This window comes from Theobroma cacao, chromosome 4 (genome assembly GCF_053813885.1).
Source record: "Theobroma cacao isolate CCN51 chromosome 4, ASM5381388v1, whole genome shotgun sequence".
NCBI lineage: Eukaryota > Viridiplantae > Streptophyta > Magnoliopsida > Malvales > Malvaceae > Theobroma > Theobroma cacao.
In genome coordinates, this window is record NC_142642.1 from 35,262,226 (window position 1) to 35,285,283 (window position 23,058).

The 23,058-nt window shown below is 34.9% G+C and overlaps 2 protein-coding genes across 2 annotated transcripts; one reads left to right on the forward strand and one right to left on the reverse strand.

Moving 5' to 3' along the window:
• Window positions 1-1,077: 1,077 nt before the first annotated feature.
• On the reverse strand, window positions 1,078-14,241 carry HUA2 (Tudor/PWWP/MBT domain-containing protein). The gene is made up of 13 exons (XM_018119785.2): window positions 13,665-14,241; window positions 12,977-13,053; window positions 8,175-10,091; window positions 7,567-8,080; window positions 7,259-7,367; window positions 6,819-6,931; window positions 6,536-6,723; window positions 5,413-6,079; window positions 4,830-5,328; window positions 4,059-4,154; window positions 3,854-3,947; window positions 3,231-3,412; window positions 1,078-1,506 (listed from the first exon to the last, which is right to left on the reverse strand). Exons 1-11 carry the CDS (start codon window positions 13,770-13,772, stop codon window positions 3,877-3,879), a joined length of 4,359 nt encoding a protein of 1,452 aa, XP_017975274.1. The 5' UTR covers window positions 13,773-14,241; the 3' UTR covers window positions 1,078-1,506; window positions 3,231-3,412; window positions 3,854-3,876.
• A 6,053-nt stretch (window positions 14,242-20,294) lies between these two features.
• On the forward strand, window positions 20,295-22,762 carry LOC18602707 (high mobility group B protein 15-like). Its single transcript, XM_018119096.1, has 5 exons — window positions 20,295-20,413; window positions 20,843-20,926; window positions 21,729-21,883; window positions 21,965-22,440; window positions 22,505-22,762. Exons 1-5 carry the CDS (start codon window positions 20,295-20,297, stop codon window positions 22,760-22,762), a joined length of 1,092 nt encoding a protein of 363 aa, XP_017974585.1.
• Window positions 22,763-23,058: the final 296 nt, after the last annotated feature.

Below are 23,058 nucleotides of genomic sequence, written 5' to 3' on the forward strand. Positions count from 1 at the left end.
TACAATCGCTTAAAAAATTCGAAGAAATTAATTGAGCAAATCAATAATGAAAAAATTACATAAAGAAACTATGATTTTATACATTATTTTCAAGAAATAACATGCAAGCACGGCATAATGTTTCCCACAATTCCCTATCAACACAACAATTTGAACATAAAACCTACAAATAATCACAGTAATATAAGAAATTAAAAACAAAGATTTTAGGGTAATTTTTTATTAGGAAATATTTGAATAAAAAAAAAGTAAAACTATTAAATCTATTTCCATGTTACCATCCAATGTAAATGACTTTCTAAATAGAAACGAGCTGACTAATTAAAAATTCATGATAAATCTAATGTTTTCCTTGAATACACGGTCTAATAATGTACATTATTTTTTCTGTGAAATAAAAGCATAACGTTCATCAAGCATCCATCTAAAAAAGAACATCAGCATAAAATATACTAATTTTATTCTTTTGTTTATCATCATGTTTTTATTCCCAAGTGTAGAGCTCCATTCATAAGGATAAATTATTGCTGTGGGATTGGTACAACTAATTCTTTTCTGCTTGTTGACCATTAATCACCTTAAAAAGTTTCCACATACACGCCCCACCCCTCTTTTTCCTTGCAATGTACTAAAAATGGAACATTATACACGAGGCATAAACCTTGATACCTTGGAAAAGAAGAATTTGTGCTGAGAGAATACACGCAAGTGGAAGTGCCCTTGACTTCAACAATTAGATATCTAAGAATTAGGAGTCCAGAACTGAAGAACGTGCACCAAGTCCAATGGGTATATTGAGAAGATAAGAAAACTGAGCAGTCTAGTAAACTTTCTCACTTCATAACAGCCCAGAAAACTTAAGGCAAAGGAGGCAAAAATGACAGCAGTATTGATCAAAGGGCATAATTTATTATGGTGCAACTTCAGGTTATGAATTTTTGTATCAAGGAGGGCCCATCAGAAACAACTTATCAAAAACCATTTCGCTAGATTATTAGGTAGAAAAGGCCGAGATACCAGAAACCAACAAAAGAGAAAGAAGAAGAGAAAGAATAGAAAAGAACAGAAGACACAATATAATAGCAGCGTATAACAAGCTACCTCAGAATGTGAATAGAATTACTGCCAGCATGACTACCGGAATTTAATCAGTTGACTAGAAAAAAAATGAATACAAGGAGAACAAAACTCACAGTAGTATGCAACATTTTATATGTTATATACAGAATAGTACATGATACCTTATAAACAGGGAATTTTTAACAAAATTTTTTTTGAAGTATTTCATAACTACCTACAATTTGACAGAGACACCCTTGTGAGAACTATTTCTATCTAACTAATTTAAAAAATTCCAAGCATTGTCTTGGCTCAAGAATCCATGTCAAATATTTACCTCAACACTTTGTAGTAGTTTGCTCTGTGCTTAGGACCTGTGAATATTGGTGGATATCCAAGTTGCAACACCATAAATAGAGACATTTCAGGTTAATGATTTGCCAAAACCTGTAACATACATGTAATGACCACATTATTCTCAACTTAATTCTCTTTTACCAACTGGCAAACATAAAATGAATATCAATCACATAGTTGCCTTTTCCTTTTTCCCTTTTCTTTAACTAGCAGAAAAAAGGAGCAGGTAAGACATGAGTTTAAGCTTCAAACCATGTTAAAGTTCATAAACTACTAGGATAGCGTAGACTTATATGTTGCTAAAGTTCATACTGCCTAATTTTCAACTACGGTCAATACTTAAAAAATAGTAAACATTACACAGTCCAATTATAGGAAATAATTATATAAAAGACTAGAATTCAGAATTAAAACTATCCCTAAGCCCTAAGGCAAGCTATATTGTTAAAAATTGGCTCATATAACAAGAAACAAATACTTTGCAAGAAGGGACTTGGTTGATGAGTCATAGAATAATCTCAAGTATTTCCAAAAGACACTGTAAAAAGACATGCCATTAGTATCTATATATCCGAACCATGCCCATCTGCACAAGTATTGCATATGAAGCAACCACCAACTTGGACAGTACCTAACTGTACAAGTTTGCGTGTCATATGGCAATGCAGGTGCAGATAGCATAAGGTCTACTGTTCCTTTTCAAGCAAAAAATCCAAATAGGCACTCCTGCTAAATACAGCTCTCACAGTCTCTTCACTTTAGAAGGCATAGATACCAAGTCCCTAAATACAGCTATCAAGGTCTCTAGACTTAAAAGGCATAAATCCAAGTTCCACAAAATAAGAAATGACTCATCTGATCTCTATCTCCAAATGTATGCACCTCAGCAAGAACTAGGAATGTCTTACTCCCTCCATCCCATTGTACTTGTGCATTCTATTTCTCTTTTCATTCTTGAACACCTAATACAATTTACTTTTTCTACATTTTATATTAACTTTAGTGGCATTAAATAGCATTGAACATGAAAAGTAAGGTTTTATATAAAATACACTAAAGGTCAAGTCTTTTTTAATTTTCATGCCAAGTGAAAAATGGACAAAGAATATGGAGTAGATGGAGTAGAATTATTCCCAAAACTTATCAATTCAAGAGCCCCAAAATAAGATTTGATGACTAAGGAACCTGAAAGAGATAAGAAACAAAAAAAAAAGAACAAAGTTATGCTACCACCACTAACAACATAAGTAGATGGTTCAGGAGCTGATGCCCAATTTATCCACAACTAAAGTCACCACAACCACAAGGAGAATGACTAAACCATCTCAGCAAATGGTCTTTCACATATCTCCTAATATGCATAGTCACTTAAGTATCTCTGCTTCTATTAAGTAAATAAAGGTGGAAGGGGGAAATCCAAATATGGATTCAGCAACTAAACAAGTTCATCCTTCTTCTTAAAGGTGATAAGCTTCAAGGATTGATGTGTACAGAGATGAACCGCAGTTCCCACAGCTAAATTTAGATACAGCTGGAATTCCTATAGAACACCAGAGGATAACCACTAAACATGCAGCTCAATTGAGTGTAGAAATGCGTTGATGTGAATGTGGTTCCAACATAAAGAGAAAAACCAGCATCACATGGAATTAACCTCAACAATGAAGGGACTGAACAATTGTTGAATAAAAAAATCAATAAAAATGCCTTAAAAAATGCTAAATTGACCAGAGTTCAGATTTTTAACCAGAAATAAATTTCTTTTAACTTTATACTCAATATAATTACAGAAGCTAAGAAACAGATGTACTAACCAAGTCAGAAATACGGGCCTACACTCAGAAGCAAATGTTCCCGGGATACATTTGTCAGGAAAAATTACAATATACACAATCCTGCCAAGAGTCTCCACAAGTTATCAACACTGCCCTCGTGTGGTAGTTGTATCTTGTCCAGAAATTGAATCACCCTTCAATGCACCTTGTCTCACAGCCAACTACAAAGAAAAACATCAATCAATAAAACAATCAAAGTAAGAATTGTCAATAAGTGGAAATGAGGGGAGGAGAGCATTTTCAGTTTAGCATCTTTCTTCTATTCTGGAAGAATAACTTCCCCTATTTCTTTAGCAGAAAATGGAAATGAAACCAAAAACTGTAAATTTAAGCACAAAGATTTACACGAGAGCAGATAAATACAATAGCAAATACTCTCTATTCTTGCAACAAACGGGGCATAAATTTTCAACTTCAGGTTATATTAAAATGTAGCTTACGAGCAAAATAAAAAAAAAATATCAAATCTCATAACACAAACTTTAAACTTCACTTCAATATTAAAACTGAAATGTTCTATTTATAATGATAAAGGAAACAAAAAAGATGAAATCTTCACACTGAGATTCATTAACCGATGAGTAAAAAAATGTATGAACTACCTAATGAGACTGATTCCTCATTCTCAAGCTGGCCTCCAACAATTAATGGCAGATGAGTCTGGTCGACATGGCATCATTTGCGAAACACCATGACCTGAAGGAACAAACATGAAGTTATTCTATGGTTTAATTGGTGCATGATTTTTTAACTGGCAAAAGAAGGAAACTACAAGCAAAGCAAGGCAGCAATTAGAAAATTGCATACCTGAATTTGGAGCTCCAGCTGGTAAATTATTGGTGGAAGTAATCGGAAAACCCATATTATTCGAGGGTGGTCTTTCAACAGGTGGTCTAAAGTAACCTGCCAAAGAATTTAACATAAGTGTCATCAAAAGGTAGAGATTATGCCTCAATTTTTCAATAACAAAGGGGATAAACAAGAGTATAAAGGGACCATACATATATTAACACTTTAAGGCCTGTACACAAGAAAAAGAAAGCTGAGGACATGAAATATGCATGAAGAAGTACAACTCAATAGAACATCTTGTTCGTGGGCTTAAAGCCAGCTCTTAACAGTGTTGCCATACTGGCAAAGCCTCATTATATGCAACAACTACATCAAAAGTAAGAATTTAGCCATGACAACAATTCAAAGCAGTATAAAGTGGATATTACCAGAGCGTCTGAACATCTCAATGCAAAACTTAATACACTTCAAAAGGCATGCTTTTCATATTCATATGGTCGACATGTTCTATATTTTTTTGGATTTTTCTCATTGGTTCAATGGAGCATCCATAACACACAACATGCAACACTTGAAATCGATGAGTTTCATCACACCACCATAGAAGTGCATACGTTTAGTTTGCAGGGAACAACAATGTGATCAAATAAAAAACAGAACAAATCAATGCCCCTAAACATTCATCTTTTAACCATGCAAGCTACGTCAAAATTAGAAATACAAATTCACTGAGGTTGATTTACAAGTCAAGCCAAAACTTTGAATGAAGGACAGGATAATGCATACCTTCCTGGACAAACAATGGACCAGCAGGTGAAGGATTTCTTCCCGCTATCCACCCACCACGCTGATTATCAGTGTTATATTCTCCTGCAGGCGGCATTCTCCACTGTTCATCAGCAAGGAATGGCCTCCGGCCATCATGTTGTGACGGCAGTGGGTATTGCGGAGGATATGAATGCTGAGGATGTGGTGGCATGGCAGGCTTTGTAAATGAGAAATGGCTAGATGAGGTTTGTGGCAGACTAGGGTGTAACGGTCTTTGCACAAAGCCTGTATTACCAGGCTGAAACTGCTGGCTTGGTTGAGAAGATTGGGCATTTAAGTACATTTCATTATGTCCATATTCCAATGGCCTTGATGAATTATACCCAGAAGGCTCTCTAGAATTGCAGACTCCTGTTGGAAAGCAAGGTGATTGCTGCGGAAACAATTCGCTTTTCATAGCAGCATCAATATGGCCCCCATGAGAAGTATTTCCAGCCATTTGAACTATCTGATTACCCTGCATGCAAAGCATAGGTTCAATAAAAAACCAAAAAAAAAAAAAAACTCAATAAGAAGCAAAGAAAACATGCAGGAGTCTTACATTTGGTGTGCCTCGGAATTCATGAGGTACAGGTGGTTGATATGCCAGCTGTGGTGAAGACTGTATTGAAGACTGGGGTGGTAGCATGGGTTGAGATAGCAGTGAAGGTTGAGTTGGCACTGGTGGTGGTGGTTGAGGGACAAAGGGTGGCGGAGGGCATGAAGGCGGCACAGGGGGAGGAGGTGGTTGTGTTGGTAGAGGTGGAGGAGGTGGGGGTGGTGATGGAGATGATGGAGGTGGTGGTGGGGGTGGTGGGGGTGGTGAAGGTGGCAAAGGTGGTGGTGGTGGAGGAGAATCTGGAGGCAATGGTGGGGAACCCTCTGGTAGAGGAGGGAATTCATTGGAGCTATTTGTAGCTGGTTCCATAATCCTATCAGTGCTGTGCTGCAAGTCTGTTTCAAGACTATCATTTATAAATGATGGTCTGTCATCCTTTGGGTGTCCAGAAACATCTTCCATTTCGAGCTCACCATCCACATCTTCTAAGATGCAATGACGCCTGTCACTTGGAGTAACTGTACATGTTTCTGACTCTCCTAAAGCATGAGCTTGTTCTAATGGTGATGCATCAGCAGCTTCTCTGCAAGGACTACTTGAAAGATCTTCTTCCTCTTCATCTTCAAATGCATTAGAAGTCAAAAAGCCAGGCAACTGAAACGTAGCATTACTGGTTACAAGAACCAACAAAATTGATGTCAGAAAGTTTATGTCCCTCTCAAACGACAAATACTAGAAACTAGAGAATGGGATACAAATGCTACAACAAACACTGGAAATAACTTCAAATATAGTAACTTATGAAAACTATAATGTAAGATAACTCAACAAATAGTAGCTCTACATTCTAATCATATCACACAACAGTCGTAGTTGGTGAAATGGTGTATCCATAAATTGGTCTAAGCTAAGAATCAGATTAAATTGACCAATTTGGTTTGGATTGAAAAGCAAAAAGTTTTAGTTTGGTCTGAAAACCAAACTGATTAGTCATTTGGTCTTAGTTTGGTCTCAAACATTTCTGATACCAAACCAAACAAAAAAAGAATTCAATAATACCTGGTAGATATTATATTTATTTATCTTTATAGTAATGTGGTTTGGATGGTTGAAACAGTTTTCAGACCTGCCATACTCATCAACAAGCATGCCTTCCATTTCTCTTATAGGATCATCTATAGCACGCTCAGCTCGCGATGGACGCCTTAGGGAAAATCCTGAAATTGTATCATCATTTGAAACTCCAATGTCGTCCATATAACGCCGTAGAATAGATTCAGGAAAAATTTTCCTCTCAAGCCACAACCGTAAAACCTGGTAAAGACAATAGATCTCTTTCTCCTTCAGAGAAAGGGGAAAAAAAGGAAGAAACAGAAGAATAATTTCTTACAATTAAAACAGTAGGACACCTTGAGACACTGACGACGATTTTCACGGGCACTTGCTCCAGGTGGTGCAGCTGCACCAAGGAGACGGGGCAACGCTGTTTGAACCGTAGGGATATATGACGCACCAGCAATGCCTAAAAATAAACATTACCAACCACCATTTACATGAATTGCTGCATTAATAGATCACATTTGAGTATTTCCGTGTGTGTGTACACGTGTTGAAGAATAATTAAAAGAGAGCATTCTTGTTAAAATGAACATGCACTTGTTCAAAAGTCTAAAGGAGATGATGTAACCCAGCACAAATACTCTTTGTCATAACAATTAAGTAAGGAGATTAATGTTAAACCATACACAAAAAAGATAAAGTAAACAGCTTTTTCTTAATTGCCTGCACCAAAGAAATTAAGTATTATAGAGTAATTGAACACATTGATAATCAAGATAGTGGAATGAACCTTTCTGATTATGCGAACATTGGGTGATTGAATCAACAAGAAAGAACAGGTCAACTTTACGATGAAAACTGGGCTCACTTTCCAACTTCCGGATGAGAAGTTCAACAACCTGCACACAAATTATGTATTCTAAAATTCTCTCCAAAAAGTAGTCTCCAATAGAATTTTGACATTATGAACATCATATGCAATAATTACCATTTTGTTTTATTACAGTTGCAAATAATATATAACTTTGGGGTTGAACAAGCTCATCTTGACATTGTTGAACCAGCACCAAAGATAAATAAGCATATTATTTAACTTACTTCATTTGCAATGCCATACTTGGCACAATCAATAGCAAGGCGAGTTGCACGTCCAATACTTTCTTTGGTCCTTGATAAAGTCTCTATCATTCCTTCAAAAGCATCTCGTGCAACAGCTGCCTCAGTACCACCACTGAGAGACCCTCCAGCTGCCATGTGTCCTGAACTGGCTCTTCTCTCTTCAATATCTTCAGCATCCTGTTGATTTTGAGCTGACTGGCGACCAAGAGTTGGAGAAACAACATTTGTGCGATGAGCAAATCCCTGCACGTCAGCCTGCATTACATTGTTGATTGCAGATGGAAAAGGCTGAACCGCAGGACTGGGGCTTGCCCCCTGAACATCAGAAATCGACACAGAAACAGAACTGGGATTTCCAAGAGAATATTGCTGAGAGTGGGCTTGTCTCCTTTTCGCCTGAGCTGCTGCTATAAGATGTTTCATAGACATAGCAGAATCCGGAGTCTTGGAATCAATCAATGAACTGCTTCTATCTTCTCTAATGACATCCAATCTGCATACAATGAAGATTAATATAATACCTCGAAGAAAAAGGATTAATTCAATATAATAAAAATAACAACAACAAATATTTTGCAGAGCCATACTCCATTGAACTTTCAGTAACAAAAGTGGTGTCATTTGCACGTGAAATTGCTTTTGGCGTAGATTTCAGCCTTTCTACAGAAGAAGCTTGCCTATTTCTTTGACTCAAAGCCTGATTTTGAGAAGACTTTGAACCATCAGTAATAACACCCAATCCCTTAACAGAGCCAGACAGAGCCTTTTTCTGGGTTTCATTGGTGGAAACCTTAACAGTAGATTTAATAGTTCTCTGCTGTTCAACAACCGATTTGGTGGCAGAAACCAGATGAGGAGACTTCCTTGGGGAAATCAAAACTGGTTTAGCCTCCTTGGAAGACAGCTGCTCTGGTTCTGATCTTTCAACAGTTTGTGGTCGAACAGGTGACACAAAATCATTTGCCAATTGTGGAGAAGCCTCCTTGGGACCGCTATTCTCAAATCGGGTGGAATCTCCAACACTACGTTGAGCAGTGAGAGCACTCACATGATTTTCATCAATGCTCTTTGAAGCATCAGAAACAACAGAAGTTACCTTAACATTCCTGGCAGATCCTCCATGAACTGGAGTTTTGGGATCTTCTTCTTCATCATCATCAAAAAGGCAAACAGCTCTCCGCCTTTTGGACAATTGGGTAGCTGGAACTCTCATATTATTAGAACTTGAAGTATCATTCTTCAATTCAACAGGATTTTTCCCAATTTTACCATTAGAATTAATAGAGGCAGAATCAGACATAGCCTCCAGAGCCCGCCGACGGCGCTTTGATAAAGGCAGCACCGCTTCATCACCAGAAACATCAGAACTAATGGCTGTTGGGGCTCTCAATGCTAAAACATGAGATGTGGATTTTTTTAACTCTGCTTGTTTAGCAGCTTTGTCGTTGACATTGTTAGAACTTGGAGAATTACTTTTCACGTTTTTGGCAAGTGATCCCTTGGAAGCATCATTTTTCATATCTACAAACTTTGACTTTTTGGCAGGATGTAAAATTTCATCTGTTCCCAGTTTAGACTTTCCAATTCCAGGTTCACCCCTTTTCTTTTTTCCAGTAGTCTCACCTTTGGAATTGGTGACAGCATCCTGTACATCATCAGTGGCCTTGAAGTTGCTTTTCGTTTTCAGCAATTGCTTTGCTTTTTTACCACCAGTATAATTAGAATCTAATTTGGGAGCATCTGGTGAGAATTTTCTTATACTGCTGCCAGAGACTTTGCCTTTTACTCTATCTTTCGGTTGCTCCTCAGAATCATGCCGATCAAGAGAACCACCAGATTTATCATCCTTCAAAAATGTTGCAGCTGAGCTGCTGCTTTTGTGTCCTTCGACAAAAACCTCAGTTCCTTTCTTAAACCCAGAAGCCATCTTCTTTGACTTCTGATCGTCCCTCAATGTTTTCTTAGTACAATTGACAGTTGCAATTTTATCACCAGAAAATTCCTCCTTTATATGAGAAGGCTCATCTAAAGATGATGGAAATAACACCTCCGTTTTAGGTTGTTCACCATTTGATATTTTATGTTTCACCTCAGAAGACATGATCAGAAAAGAGCAATCATCCGCATGACCTGAAATTGAGGGCTTTATATCTTCACTATTAATTTCACCTCTGCATGAACAGCGCTCCAAATTAGAAGCAAGATCACCTTTTCCCTCGCTAGTGGTTTCTCTGCCAGGTGCAACTGCACCTGTTCCATTCTTTAAGTCAACCTCTGCCCCATCATCCTCAGTCCCATCAACAGATGAAGCCTCACAGCCCGGTGTTGATCTATCAGTTTCATCTCTCAAACCACTCCACTTCTCTTCATGTAATTCATCAAATGCCACACAAATTTCCTTCACAGCTTGGACAAAGTGCTTAGTTCTAACCTGACACTTAGCAGACAGTTTACTCTTTGTCTCACTAGTAAATGCCTGAATATCACCAGGAGCAACAAAAGCTCTGTAAAAGAAGAAAAACATATAGGGAAAGTAAGAAACTAGAACACAAGTGAACTAGAGTTCAAAGAGTAGTGTAAGAGAAAATAATGGCACATGCACGCATCTCTTGGCTAGGAATGAACAACAATGCTCCTTTTTACACTCAAAATGCAGTCAAAAACTTCAATAATGTAATATGAAAATCCCAAATATATAAACTAGTGATGCATGCTTTAAGGAGAAACTAATATGAAAATTTCAAATTTATCAACTTTCTCACATGTGAAATGAACATGATGCTGAAGGAATATGAGAAAAGACACCTGAAACTATTAAAAAGAAACAGAAAGAACAAATTCTGATCTTCAACAGATTTAAAGATATCTTCTAAATAGTTAAGGAGAAGAACATCATCATCCCAACATTATGATTCGATAAAAGAATAAAGTTTTCCATTCGAGGTTTAAAATTTAAGCCTTACAGCTTAAGGATGACTATAAATATGCAAATATGGATGCACCGAACATTCAAGGATTTAGAAGAAAAAAACCAATAGAAGTCCTGAACAGACGATCATGTCCACAATACCCATATTCCCAGAACCACTTCCAGGTTTCCCCATAAATAAACCACCTCTGCAAATGTTTCTAATGACAACTCCAACTGTACTTGTTTTTAGGGCATTTAAAATACCATTACTCAAAGGCTTCCGAGCATATCATGTGTAAACCACCCCACAATGACAATTAACAAACTTCAGCTAAACTCTCAAACTGCTAAACTATAACATATAGACTATGACCAGAATGAAAAACGCACCCCTAATTCATTGCTGGAATTAGAGAAGCATACTCTCCAAAAGGAATTAGGGAAGCTATACCAGACAAAACTTAAGTAATATATTCAACACAGACCTTAACATGATAGAAAAACTGAAAACCTTATGTCCAAACAGTTTCAGAATATATACAAGATTGGTTTGAATTATTTCTTTTCAAGAAACTTGCAGCTGCAAAAACTGTCCACTCAACATTCAAGAAGAAAAGCAGACAAAGAATGCTATAAGCCAAACATAAAACTCCAACATATATAAAATCAAGATCCTTTATTGCACCCAAATTGTGTTAAAGCCATATTATGAATAAATCCTCCATCAAGGTTGGTCATTATCAACAATAAATTAAAACAATAATTCTATAATTCTAAGTTAATGTAATGTGAGAATAAAATCTAAATTAGTATACAAAAATATCTAAATCACAAATCCATTTAACACCAACAATAAAAAACAATTGGATAAATTGCAGTGCCATTCATTCAAAAAAAGCAACACCAACATTCAACTACCAAACAGTAAAAATTTATTGCTAAAGAAATGATCATGACTACTGATTAAGCTAAACATCATTGCTTTCTTGAAAAATTTGACTTCAACATTCACTATATCCCACAGATACATCTACATTAAAAGCCTAAGAATTGTTGAAATAGACTTTTTAAAAAATAATAATAACAAATGAAATTATTGGAAACTAGATGTTTTGTTCTATTAAATAATTTTAGTTATAAGACCTATCACCTTCTGCAAGCAGAAATTTCAATTTGAAGCTTAGCTGTCACAAGTTCAGTAAGCTAAAATCTAATTTTGAAATCCATGCTTTCCCTACTTCAGCTTTCTAAAATAGAGAAGATATTTCAAAAGTTAACCCAAACAGGAGTAAAGCATCATACTTTCCCATATAAGTTGACATCAACAAGAAGAAAAACGCTTAAATTATCAATGGTTATTGGTTACAAAATGGTCAGAGGACGAAGCCATTAAACAGACTTTAAAACTTTTAATTGCCATTAACAACTATCAAATTCAACAACTACATAGTATCTTAACTCCTTTGTAACAGAGAGATTAGGAAACAACTTGAAACACCAATCCTACTTAACCCACATATGCTATACCAAAATTCCTAAGCACAACACAAGTCCAAGAAAGCCTCATCAACTACCATCAGCTGCTTAGATTAAAACCCAACATAAAAATGGAGGTAAGATATCTTCCAATGCCCCCAAAGAACTTATTAAGTTAAGAGATTCCGTTAAAAAAGATTGATTAAGACAAAATGAGATGCACGTGCAATATCATGAACCTGTACAAGTAGAAAAATATTGCACCGTTTATCATTGTATCAATGTTTGATTTTCTGATTCCTAGGATGAAAGGCTTGCTTACCTGAAGGACATCTCACCATTTCTCAGATTATCATATGAAGAAACTATAAGACATAAAATTCCCAGATAATTTGCATGACTTATCACATCTGCCAAATCTTATTCCCTGAACATTAGACTGGTGAACTCAATGAGTTTAACTTAAGCAATCTAACACTATATGACTGAGCTGCCTACAGTTCAGTACTGCAACACATAGAGGACTCAGCATAGAGCCCTCCATATTACATTGTTTGCCCTGTAGTTATTACAATGTGCATCCCACAACCTCTTGACCACAGGAGCTGGATGAAAAGAAAACAACAATGCATAAAGACAGCACAGAAGGTAGAATAAATAATGTTAGTTTCAATGTATCCACTAGTCAGCAAGCACCTCAACACTGACGGGAAATAGAAGACTTGAATTAGCAATGTAAAGACTACATCAAGGTTTATTTGCTAGGACCGGCATATGTGACACATTATTTGGAATGCAACAAAATTAATCTTGCTGTCAAGGAAATTACACAGTGACACCTTTCATATATTTTTTCAAGTTCCATCTTATGGAAAAATGTGTTTCCCCTCTTACTACAAAACACATGTGAAACCTAAAACAGACACATCACCTATTTTTGTTCATCATATTGTCATCTCCCATATTCACCAAACATGAACAAATTGAATGTGAAATACTTACATTTCTTGTGTTCCAAAGAATTGGACAAAATATTTCTTAGGGTCAGGTTCTCGCTCCCAATCTTCAGGCCGGCTAATCTGAAATTCATAACCCACAGAATCTACCTCAAAAACAACGTAAACCAAAATCACAAAAAATCAACTGGTTCCGAGTAACAAAAAACTAAAAACAACAATAAACCGAAATCCCTCACTAAAACTCCCAAACACTTGCTAGGATCAAATCAATCTAGAATTCAACAAAAAACCACATATTTCTCCTATTTATTCAGTCCCAAAGTAAAGAACTTGCATAGTTGCAGTAACTCAATTCAGAAGTCAAAGCAAATTACCAAACTGAAAACACTAAAACACAACCAGCGAACATAAGCATGCGAGAACCTCGAATTCCAACATTGAGATTTCACAACTTCAAACAAAAATTACTAAAAGAAATAAATTAAGTATAAAACCAACAAATATACTACAAAATACGACAATGTAAGCATAAAATAAACTTAACAACATCATGCAAAACTTTAAGAAAAAAATCCCAATCTCATCATGGATTTGCTCAAATTTCATAAGTTCAGAAATAAGACATTAAAAATATAATAATCAGAGTACAAAAAAAGTCCCAGAATTGAGGATAAAAAAAAGTAATAATAACAATAATAATAAAATAGAAGGTTGAAGAAAAAGGAAGAGACCTTGGCCGGCCAAGGAGGGAATCCCTTGACTTTGGCAAGAACAAGATCGCCCAGACTTAAATTCTTAACTTTTGCTTTATTCCCTCCCTTTCTACGACTCCCGGCCATCAAGACTAAAACCCTAACAGATCCTTCGACGCCGTCGTTTTCGTCGTCGTTGTTATTCCTTTTTATAGCGTAATCAAATGCAAATTCAAAGATAATTCCAGAATCCCATCCAAAGAAAAGCAAACCCTAAAGAGAGATTTGGAAGTTTCGTGCCAGAGATATCGCCGGCGGCGGCGACCCGCCTTGGGGAGTTCCGGCGACGGAAGGTAGCTAGGGCATCGAGAGAGACGGAGCAAATAAGAGAGTGAAGAAGATCCTTTGTTATTTTGTTGGAAGTGGAGAAAATCGAGACGGTGGTAGAGAGAAGAGGCGCAAGGGAGAGAGAGAGCAGAGATGGCTTTTGGCGTAAAAAATTTTGCTGGGGGTGGGGATTTGCCTATTTGGTGCGTGTGACTGAGCCGTGGGAAAGGGTGGGGGAAGTTTTGCGTTTTGGTGTTGTCGGCGTTTTCTTGATGAATCTTTTCCTTTTTCTGATTTTCTTGCAATTCTCTCCTACTTAGTTTTTTATTGCTCTCCATTAAAATTAAAAATAAATATAAAATTTAATAAAATAAGCTTAAATTATGTTCCTTCTCAGAAAACAAAAATTAATAAATTTGTGTATTTTGAACATTTTTAATGGATCCATTAACTTTATTTTTTTAACTTATAAAAGAAGTAATCCTCTATGATTAGATGAATTACGTGATGTAGATAAATTGCCAAATAAAATATATCTCTCTTATTAATTTTGTCAATTATTAATTCATAATCATTAATCATAATCTTAACTTCTTAGCCATTTTTGTGTTTACCCAAAATTATATCCTTGAGCACAGGTTTAAATGCTTAGAGCTTAGAGGCAGTTGTAAATATTGAAAGATGAAACTATTGATGGACTAGTTTGAATTTTTTTTTTATTGATATAATTTTAAAAGTTAATCAAATATTTATAAATTTTAATATTTTATAAAATAATGCAATAAATTAAGATACTTAAAAATAACGAGTTATTTATATAAATTTATTCTTCAATCGTATCATATTTTGTAAATCATAACTAGAAAACTAATATTTATTTAAGAAAAATTAAAGGTATTTTTTAAACAAAAAAAAGGTATTATTTCTTTTTGACAAATGTAAGTTTATTTTTAACGAAAAATACAAACGATTTAAAAAATACAAAAATAAACAGATAAAATTTTATTTCAAAGAAATAAAAAGAAAATAGTACAATCTTAAAAACAAAAGGGACAGGAAGCCCAAAACTGTTTTGGGCTTTCTAATCCCAAGTTAGTGCAAAGACAATAATACAAAATTCGTGGAAAAAAAGAAAGCATATGGGTCGTTTCCTTACTCGTCATGGGAGACGCAAAGGCTGCATCCTCAATTCCTTGCGTCATGCTTGAAAACCAAAGACATGCTAGTGGCCACGGTGTCCATACGTACAACATAACTTAATTAATTGATATGTATTTATTTAAACAATTATATCAATTTTATGGTTTCTTCATTTATAGTTTAATGAATATTTGTAAATTACCTGAACATATTTGTGGAGTTAAAGAACTTTTTTATGGAAAACTTTTCACATAGTAATATCATGTCAACTATTTATAAAAGGTGGTTTACGTAAGAATTTCATCCATTTTACATGTTTCTCACATAATTCATTACTTAAATAAAATTATAATAATACAAATAAAATAAATACTCAAAAGTCTAAGAAAATATTGGTTCGAATAATTTGAAAATAAAATATGAAATTTTTACTTTTAAAATTTATTTTTATATTATTTATACCCCATATTATTATTTCTTTTTTTTTTTTACTTTTCAATTCCGAATTTTTTTCTTGTACATTTCAAGCTATATAATATAATTTTACCAGTTGGTTAGTTAGGGAGGAAAATATGCATATATATATATATATATATATATATATATATATAAAACTTAATAAAAGAATAAATATTGCTAAGATTAAAGATACTTTATCTCTAAGCGGGTAGCTAATGAGCTTTGCCTTTTTAAAGTGATAAGGTTGGAATCTTTTCTTGTAATAGTTCCTAGCAATTCAAATTAGAAATCTATTTTTTAAAGGAAAAAGTACTCCAAAATTAATAATTAAAAAAAAACTTAAGTGTCACGTAAAAATGGTGATTGAGGACTTTTTACAAAAAAACCTTAACCCATCATTCCTAAATGATAGATTTAAGAAGAAGGTTAGGTTAAGATAAGAGATTAATGATTCACGGCCTGCTAATGAGTCAATGGTCGTGTATGATAACCCCTCATTCAAAGAAATACTAATACAGTTGGGAAACGATGGTTTGCTAGTGGATGGAGATCTGATTTCAGATGATGAGATGAAATATGATAATGAGTCAAAAGAAAGTAGCGAAACAGAGAACATTGAGCATATAGAGGAGTAGATTGATGATTTCAAGATTGAAATGGAAAACGAGGTCCTTTTTATCAAAATATTAGATATGAAGCAAGAGGAACTGGTCAAACGATGGCAGAGATTAGTTGTAGTTAAGATGTTGGGTCGTTTAATCTCATATCAATTATTATACCAAAAAATTGTGGCTCTATGGGCACCTTAGGATAGGTACTCAGTTGTGGATCTTGATGATGAATCCTCTTTAGTGAAATTTGCATATGAAGGGGATTACTTACAAGCCCTCCTAGATGGACTTTGGATGGTTGAGGGGCACTACTCGATAGTTAGACAATGGACACCAAACTATACCTGTTATCTTACTAATCTTTCTGTTGTTGCAGCATGGGTGAGGTTTCCCGAGATGCTACTTCATCTATACCATAAGTCAGTGTTAAGGCAGATTGGCTCGGTGCTAGGTCATTTATTGAAAATAAATTATAACACGGGATAAGAAAAACGAGGCAAATTCACTAGGATTGTTATGGAGATTGATCTGACAAAACCTTTGATACCACAATTTTATGTCAATGGTAGAATACAAACGCTGGAATACGAAGGACGTCTTAGGGTTTATTTTTCTTGTGGAGTTTATGGGCATATACAAGAAGAATGTCAGAAGCATGATGAAAACCAAAAGGTAAACACTCAAGAAACGTAACGATGCAATGTTCTATATTAGGAAAACGCCTTATTTGGTCCCTAGATGCTCGTCAATTGCAGGAAAACTAGAAGGGTAAAGGGTCGAGAACCTACTGCCATGATGAACAAGGCTAATAATAAAACTATATATGGCTCACGTTCTTCAGTTTGGAAAAAGATCTTGGTACAAACAATGGTATGAAAAATGATAAGAACAACAGGGAGGCAGAGTCTTCTATGTAGGTGGTTGCTAAGAAGAGGAAAGCAAATCTTAATCCCATGCTCTAGGGAGTCGTTGGTATGGCAGGTAACCACACAAGCAGCAAAGCAGTGCGCAAAGTCTACAATAGTTAGGAAATGGAAACTGAGAAAAAAAATACCATGGCCAAGATGGACTTGGAAAATAACGGTGTTGAAATGTCGAGGGAAGTGGAATTGGGTGTGAATTTAGAAGATATTTCTTTATTAAGAAAAAAAGAGGCGGGAGCCATGAAAGAGGAAGGGCTGAACATAGTCCTAATGAGAGAATCGCAATATGAGGAGATAGTGGTTCAAGATAGAACACTAGATCCAACCAAACATTCAACTGTTCTTGTAGCTAATAAGTCAGTATCCATAAGAACGTCTTCCATGCAGAGAGGTGGCAATATTGCAACAGTTGAGAAATTAGGTTGGATCATCATTAACGAGCTGGACAATAAAACTCAGGATAGAAGAGATATTGTTCGTCTATAAAAAGCTTCCCTTAAAAAGATAGTAAGAGCAAAGAATGCGACTCCGTCCTCGCACTCAAACGTGTTATCACAGATGGCAGGAAAGATGGATCCAATGAAACTAGATCAGTTAGATGGAGACAACATTACTATAACGAATAAGGTAGTAGCTAGTACTTTTAAGAGCAATGCCGAGAAGGAGGAGAATAAGAATGAGGGTTCTAAGAACCCATAATTCTATTTATATTAATTTATGGATATAAACATTATGGTTTAGAATTGTCAAGGTGCGGGCAACAAGCGTTTTGTCCGAGTGTTAAAGGATTTTACTAATCAGTACAAACTTTCAATTCTTGTTTTAGTGGAGCCTAGAATAAGCGGTTTAGAGGCAGATACAATATTTGGTGCTCTTAATTTGACAGGGCTCACAGAGTCAAGGCTTTGGGTTTCTCAAGAGCAATTTAGTTTTGCAGAAGGAATATATGTTTGGATTCGACTTCATGTTCAAATAAAAAAATAAAAAAAAAATTAAAAATTGATCAAATATTTATAAGTTTAGATGCTTAAAACTTAAGAGAAGTTGTAAATATTGAAAGATGTACCATTGATGTGCTTGTTTGAATTTTTTTAATGATATAATTTAAAAATTAATCAAATATTTATAAGGTTCGAATATTTTATAACCTAATAAAGCATATTAAGATACTTAAAATTAATTAACGATACCCACATAAATTAATTTAATCTTAAATCATATCATTTATTTTGTAAACCATAACGTGAAAATTAAATATTTCTTTGAGAAAAATTAAAGGTAATTTTTTTTAAAAAAAGTATTATTTCTTTTTTACAAATGTAACTTTATTTTTAATGGTACAGGTGCATCAGCAAACGATTTAAAAAAATAAAAAATAAACTGATAAAATTTTATTTGAAAGAAATGAAAAGAAAATAGTAGAACCTTAAAAGTAAAAAAGGGAAAGCAAGCCCAAACTGTTTTGGGGCTTTCAATCAAAGACAAGAATACAAAATTTGTGTAAAAAAACTAAAGAAGAAAGAAACGTATGGGTCGTTTTTCTTACTTGCCATGGAAGACGTACAGAGTGCATCCTCAATGCCTCGGGTCAGGGCCATTTCTTGCAATGGTTCCAAAGCAAAAGGCATGCTAGTGGCCATGGTGTCCGTACGCCACTACTGGCAATCCCCACAAACATCACACGTTGATCATCATCGTGGCTAGAAAAAATTCATTACAATTTTTAAGCTTCACAACATAACTTAATTAATTGATATGTATTTATTTAAACAATTATATCAATTTTATGATTTCTTTATTTATAGTTTAATGAATGTTTGTAACTTACTTAAACATATTTGTTGAGTTTAAAAACCTTTTTTATCTATAAATTTTTACTTAATAATATATTGTCAACTATTTATAAAGGGTGGTTTATGTAAGATTTTCATCCATCTTACATGTTTCTCACATGATTCATTACTTAAATTGAATAGTTAAAGAATTATAATAAATACAAAAGAAATACTCAAAAATCTAAAAAAATAATATTGGTTCGAAAAAATTGAAAATAAAATATGAAATTTTTACCTTTTTTAAATTTATTTTATATTATTTTTGTCCCATATTATTATTGCTATTTTTTTTTTTACTTTTCAATTCCGAATCATTTTATCATTTAACATGTCCCAAATAATAATTGTATCTAATCTAATCTACCATCTATGAATGCAAACAATTCAGAATCAATTTGGGTGAAGTTTTCTCCATCAACAGGCCCAATCAAAGGTACAGCTGTTTCTCCTCTCTCCAATGCATTTTTTATTTCAAATTATATAAATCTTCTTTTCTTTTTCTGATACATTTCAAGCTATATATATAATGTTACCATTTGGTTAGTTATGGAGTAAAATGTGCATATATACATAACTTAATAAAAGAATAAATATTGCTAAGATTAAAGAGACTTTCTTAAATATAATTAACGTGTTGGAGCATGGTGCATGGAGGATATGAAATATCTGTTATATTTGGTCTAAAGCTTAAATATTCAACCATGAATAGGCATAGGCAATCGTAATTCTTCTCATGTCCAGAAACCTTATATATTTTTTTATCTTTGAAACATAACAATGCTTTGGCTGCAATTTGAAACTTAAGAGTAATATTTTTAATGTACAAAAAAATTGTGAAATTAGATAGACAAAAATTTACGCAATCTAGATACAAATTAAATTTTTACATAAAAAATTATTTCTAAACATGTCAAATATATATATATATATATATGCTTTGATAAATCAGTATTTTACCTTTTATTATTTACCGTTCTTTTACCATTTTACCGAGTTTAGTTTGTTTTCTGTTTTCACTGGTTGTAACAGCTCAGCAGTGACTCGTAGCTGGCTGCTTGTATTCAAGGTACCGGCATAACCGCTGCCTGCACAAATGTAATAAGCCGGTTGGCTACAAGAATATTTCTCTCTCTCACGTACCAGCTATTATCACCATCTTTCTCTTTTATATTTTGTCTTCTCTCCCCTTCTTCGATCCCTCCATTGTTATTCTTGTAGAAAACCTTCACTGTTCTCTGAATCTTTTTCATGTATTTCAACAGTTCTGCATCGTAGTTTGTTACTATCTTCTTGTTCTGCATTCTAGTTTTTTTATGTTTGGCTTAATAATTGATTTCTTGCTTGCTGATTGAACAGTGAAGGATTGGTGACTCCATGGCAACGTCGTCTAGCTATCTCCAACCTCCTGCAACCTATTATGATGTAGTAACTAGTAGAGAGCGTTTCATGGATACTTTGGAGAAGCTTCATACTAGTAGCGGAACGAAGTTCTGGTAAGATTAATCTAACTCTCGATACTTTTGCTTATAGTAACTTTTTTGTTAAATGGTAGTGTAATTTTTCTGTCAGCGTCAGTCATGGGTTTGACCTGAAAACATATACTACGAAATACCATTTCTCTGTCCATTTATGTCAACATGAATATGTAATACTCACGACCAAGGCTACTAACCAGATTCTAGTTGCATTTTTTTCCTGTTATTTTCAGTATTACGTTTAGAGTATGTTCTTATTTTCATATTCTTGATTGAGTCTCACCGTGTTCGCGGTGTTAGGATTGAGATCTGCAAATATATTCTACTATTATATTTTCAATTTATTTATAGCATAGACTAGCAGTCTGGTTGGAACTTTTCTTCCCTACCTGGGACAGTGATAGGAAGTTCTTTATAGCAAATAAAAAAAGTTTTACTCTGATGTAGGATTCCAAGCATAGAAGGGAACGAGATTGACCTGCACAGACTCTTTGTGGAGGTAACTGCTCGTGGTGGCTTCCAGAAGGTAAGGTGAAATTACATGAACTTAATTGTCAAAGGGTTAATTAATTCCATGTATGTTCAATGTGGCCATGTTGTCACTCCTGTTTCCGATGATACATCAGATTCTAGCTATAACAAGCTTGTGGACTTTTGTTATTCCGTTCATGAAATGGCCTTTGCAAACAAATTAGCAAAATTATACAGCTATATATTAATCTCTCCTGATTTTTGTATGTCTTCAAATGTCAAATTGAGGGCCGTAAATATGTCTAGTCTAGTGGTGCAATCTTCCTTGAGAACCCTGGATAGCAGTAGGGACTAGGAATTAGAAATTTATCTTTGGAGGAGGAGGTGAGTTTGAAAGCCATCTGGTGGCAGAGCGTCTATCATCGATGCGAGGCAAGATCCTGCTCGATAACTTTGTTGAGATTGCATCTTGGTGCTGATTACTGGAATTATTAGTGAAGGATGTTTCAGTTGAAATTAGAGCGTTTGTGGTTTGGAATACTACTATTTGTAAGTACAGTCCACTCCTTACCAATGTTCTGTCTGGTGCTGACTGCTGAGATAAGATGGTTGTAGACATATTTAGAAATCATTTGATAATAATATCAATTTTCTCTTTCCTTTTCACTGCAAAGAAACCAACTTAATAGGAAATGTGCTTGATTGTGTTCTCTAGAACTTTTTCACGAGTGAATGAACATGTACAGTACAAACTAGGTGAACCTAATTGTTGCATTTTATAGTTATTTTGCTCACTTTGACTTGGGATGAGCTATGTACACTAATGGTCATTAACCGTTGTCAAATGGAGCTTGCAGGCTAGAAGCAAAGGGAGATGGAACGAAGTGACTGCTATTTTCAACATTCCCACTGCTACAAATGTATCTTCGGTGCTGCAAGGATATTACGCTTCTCTGCTTCTTCACTATGAACTAGTCTACTATTTTAACGCTTGTGATTTGATTCCTGTTTCTTCTGGTATGCAAATGAGAACGCAGCTCTTCTTGAATGAAGGTCAGAATTCTGCTCTTAATATTATCTGATGATTCATTGGTGCAGATCGTTTTCAGAACCCATCCATTACACATAATCCTACTCAAGGGACAATACAGCCATCCATAGAAATTCATGCAGCAAGGCCAGTCTCAACAGCAGGCTCTCTTTTCAATGGAATCATTGATGGTAAATTCGATGGTGGCTATTTTGTCACTGTGACAATTGGCTCAGAGGAGTTACAAGGAGTACTTTATCAGCCTACAGAGTGTGCAGCACCCCAAGTATCACAGGAATATGGCCTATTTGCCCGCAACAGTGATAATGCTCATGCTTCATTGGGTGTGCAACGCCGGAGGCGTAGGAAGAAATCTGAGATAAGAAGGAGGGATCCTGCTTATCCAAAGCGTAGCAAAAGTGCATATAATTTCTTTTTTGCTGAGCAACATGCAATATTGAAACCACTTCACCCTGGACAGAGCAGAGAAATTAGTAGAATGATTGGTGAAAGATGGAACAACTTAAACAAAACAGAAAAAATGGTAAGCCACATCGTATTTTATAATCTCTTTTATAGTCTGTTTATTGACTTCTAACTGCTTGCAGGTTTACGAGGAGATGGCTTTCGAAGATAAAAAGAAGCATAGAGCTGCTATGGAGCTTTACTGGAAAGGATTAGGGATAGTGCCTCTACTGCAAGGACTTCCAGAAGCAGATGTAGATACGGCAGACGCAGATATGAAGCTTGAAGAAACTGAAGGTGGTGATTCTCCTCAAACTCCAGACAATGCAAGCGGCTCCAGTACAGAAAGTGATTTTGGAGATGATAAAACTGCAGATAAGGATTTAGACATGGAAGAATGATAGCAGCTCAAGTTATCATGAAGTATTAAGAACAGAAGCTGTAAAGATTTGTAGAAGCAAGTAGGCAAAGTTCCTTTATAGTTTTGTTCTTCTTGACTCGGCAAGTTATCATGTGTAAACACAGGAGATGCATTAAATTCTAATATCATTTTTTTTCAAGGCAGCATTTACATCTTATGGATAACATATATTTTCCATTTAGCCATTTCAAGATAAGCAGATAAATAGTTCCATTATGCATTTATGATCTACAACTTATTAGCATGACTGGAAATGTGTTTTGCTTTCACTTTCAG

What these genes read in the sequence shown, in the direction of transcription:
- LOC18602707 (XM_018119096.1), top strand. Translation starts at nt 20,295, where the DNA reads ATGGCAACGTCGTCTAGCTATCTCCAACCTCCTGCAACCTATTATGAT. An exon ending in GGTGGCTTCCAGAAGGTAAG is followed by an intron (nt 20,927 to 21,728) that starts GTGAAATTACAT and finishes CTTGCAGGCTAG; the next exon opens with AAGCAAAGGGAGATGGAACG. An exon ending in TAAACAAAACAGAAAAAATG is followed by an intron (nt 22,441 to 22,504) that starts GTAAGCCACATC and finishes AACTGCTTGCAG; the next exon opens with GTTTACGAGGAGATGGCTTT.
- HUA2 (XM_018119785.2), bottom strand. Translation starts at nt 13,772, where the DNA reads ATGGCCGGGAGTCGTAGAAAGGGAGGGAATAAAGCAAAAGTTAAGAAT. An exon ending in TCCCTCCTTGGCCGGCCAAG is followed by an intron (nt 13,054 to 13,664) that starts GTCTCTTCCTTT and finishes TATGAATTTCAG; the next exon opens with ATTAGCCGGCCTGAAGATTG. An exon ending in TTCTTTGGAACACAAGAAAT is followed by an intron (nt 10,092 to 12,976) that starts GTAAGTATTTCA and finishes CTTCTTTTACAG; the next exon opens with AGCTTTTGTTGCTCCTGGTG.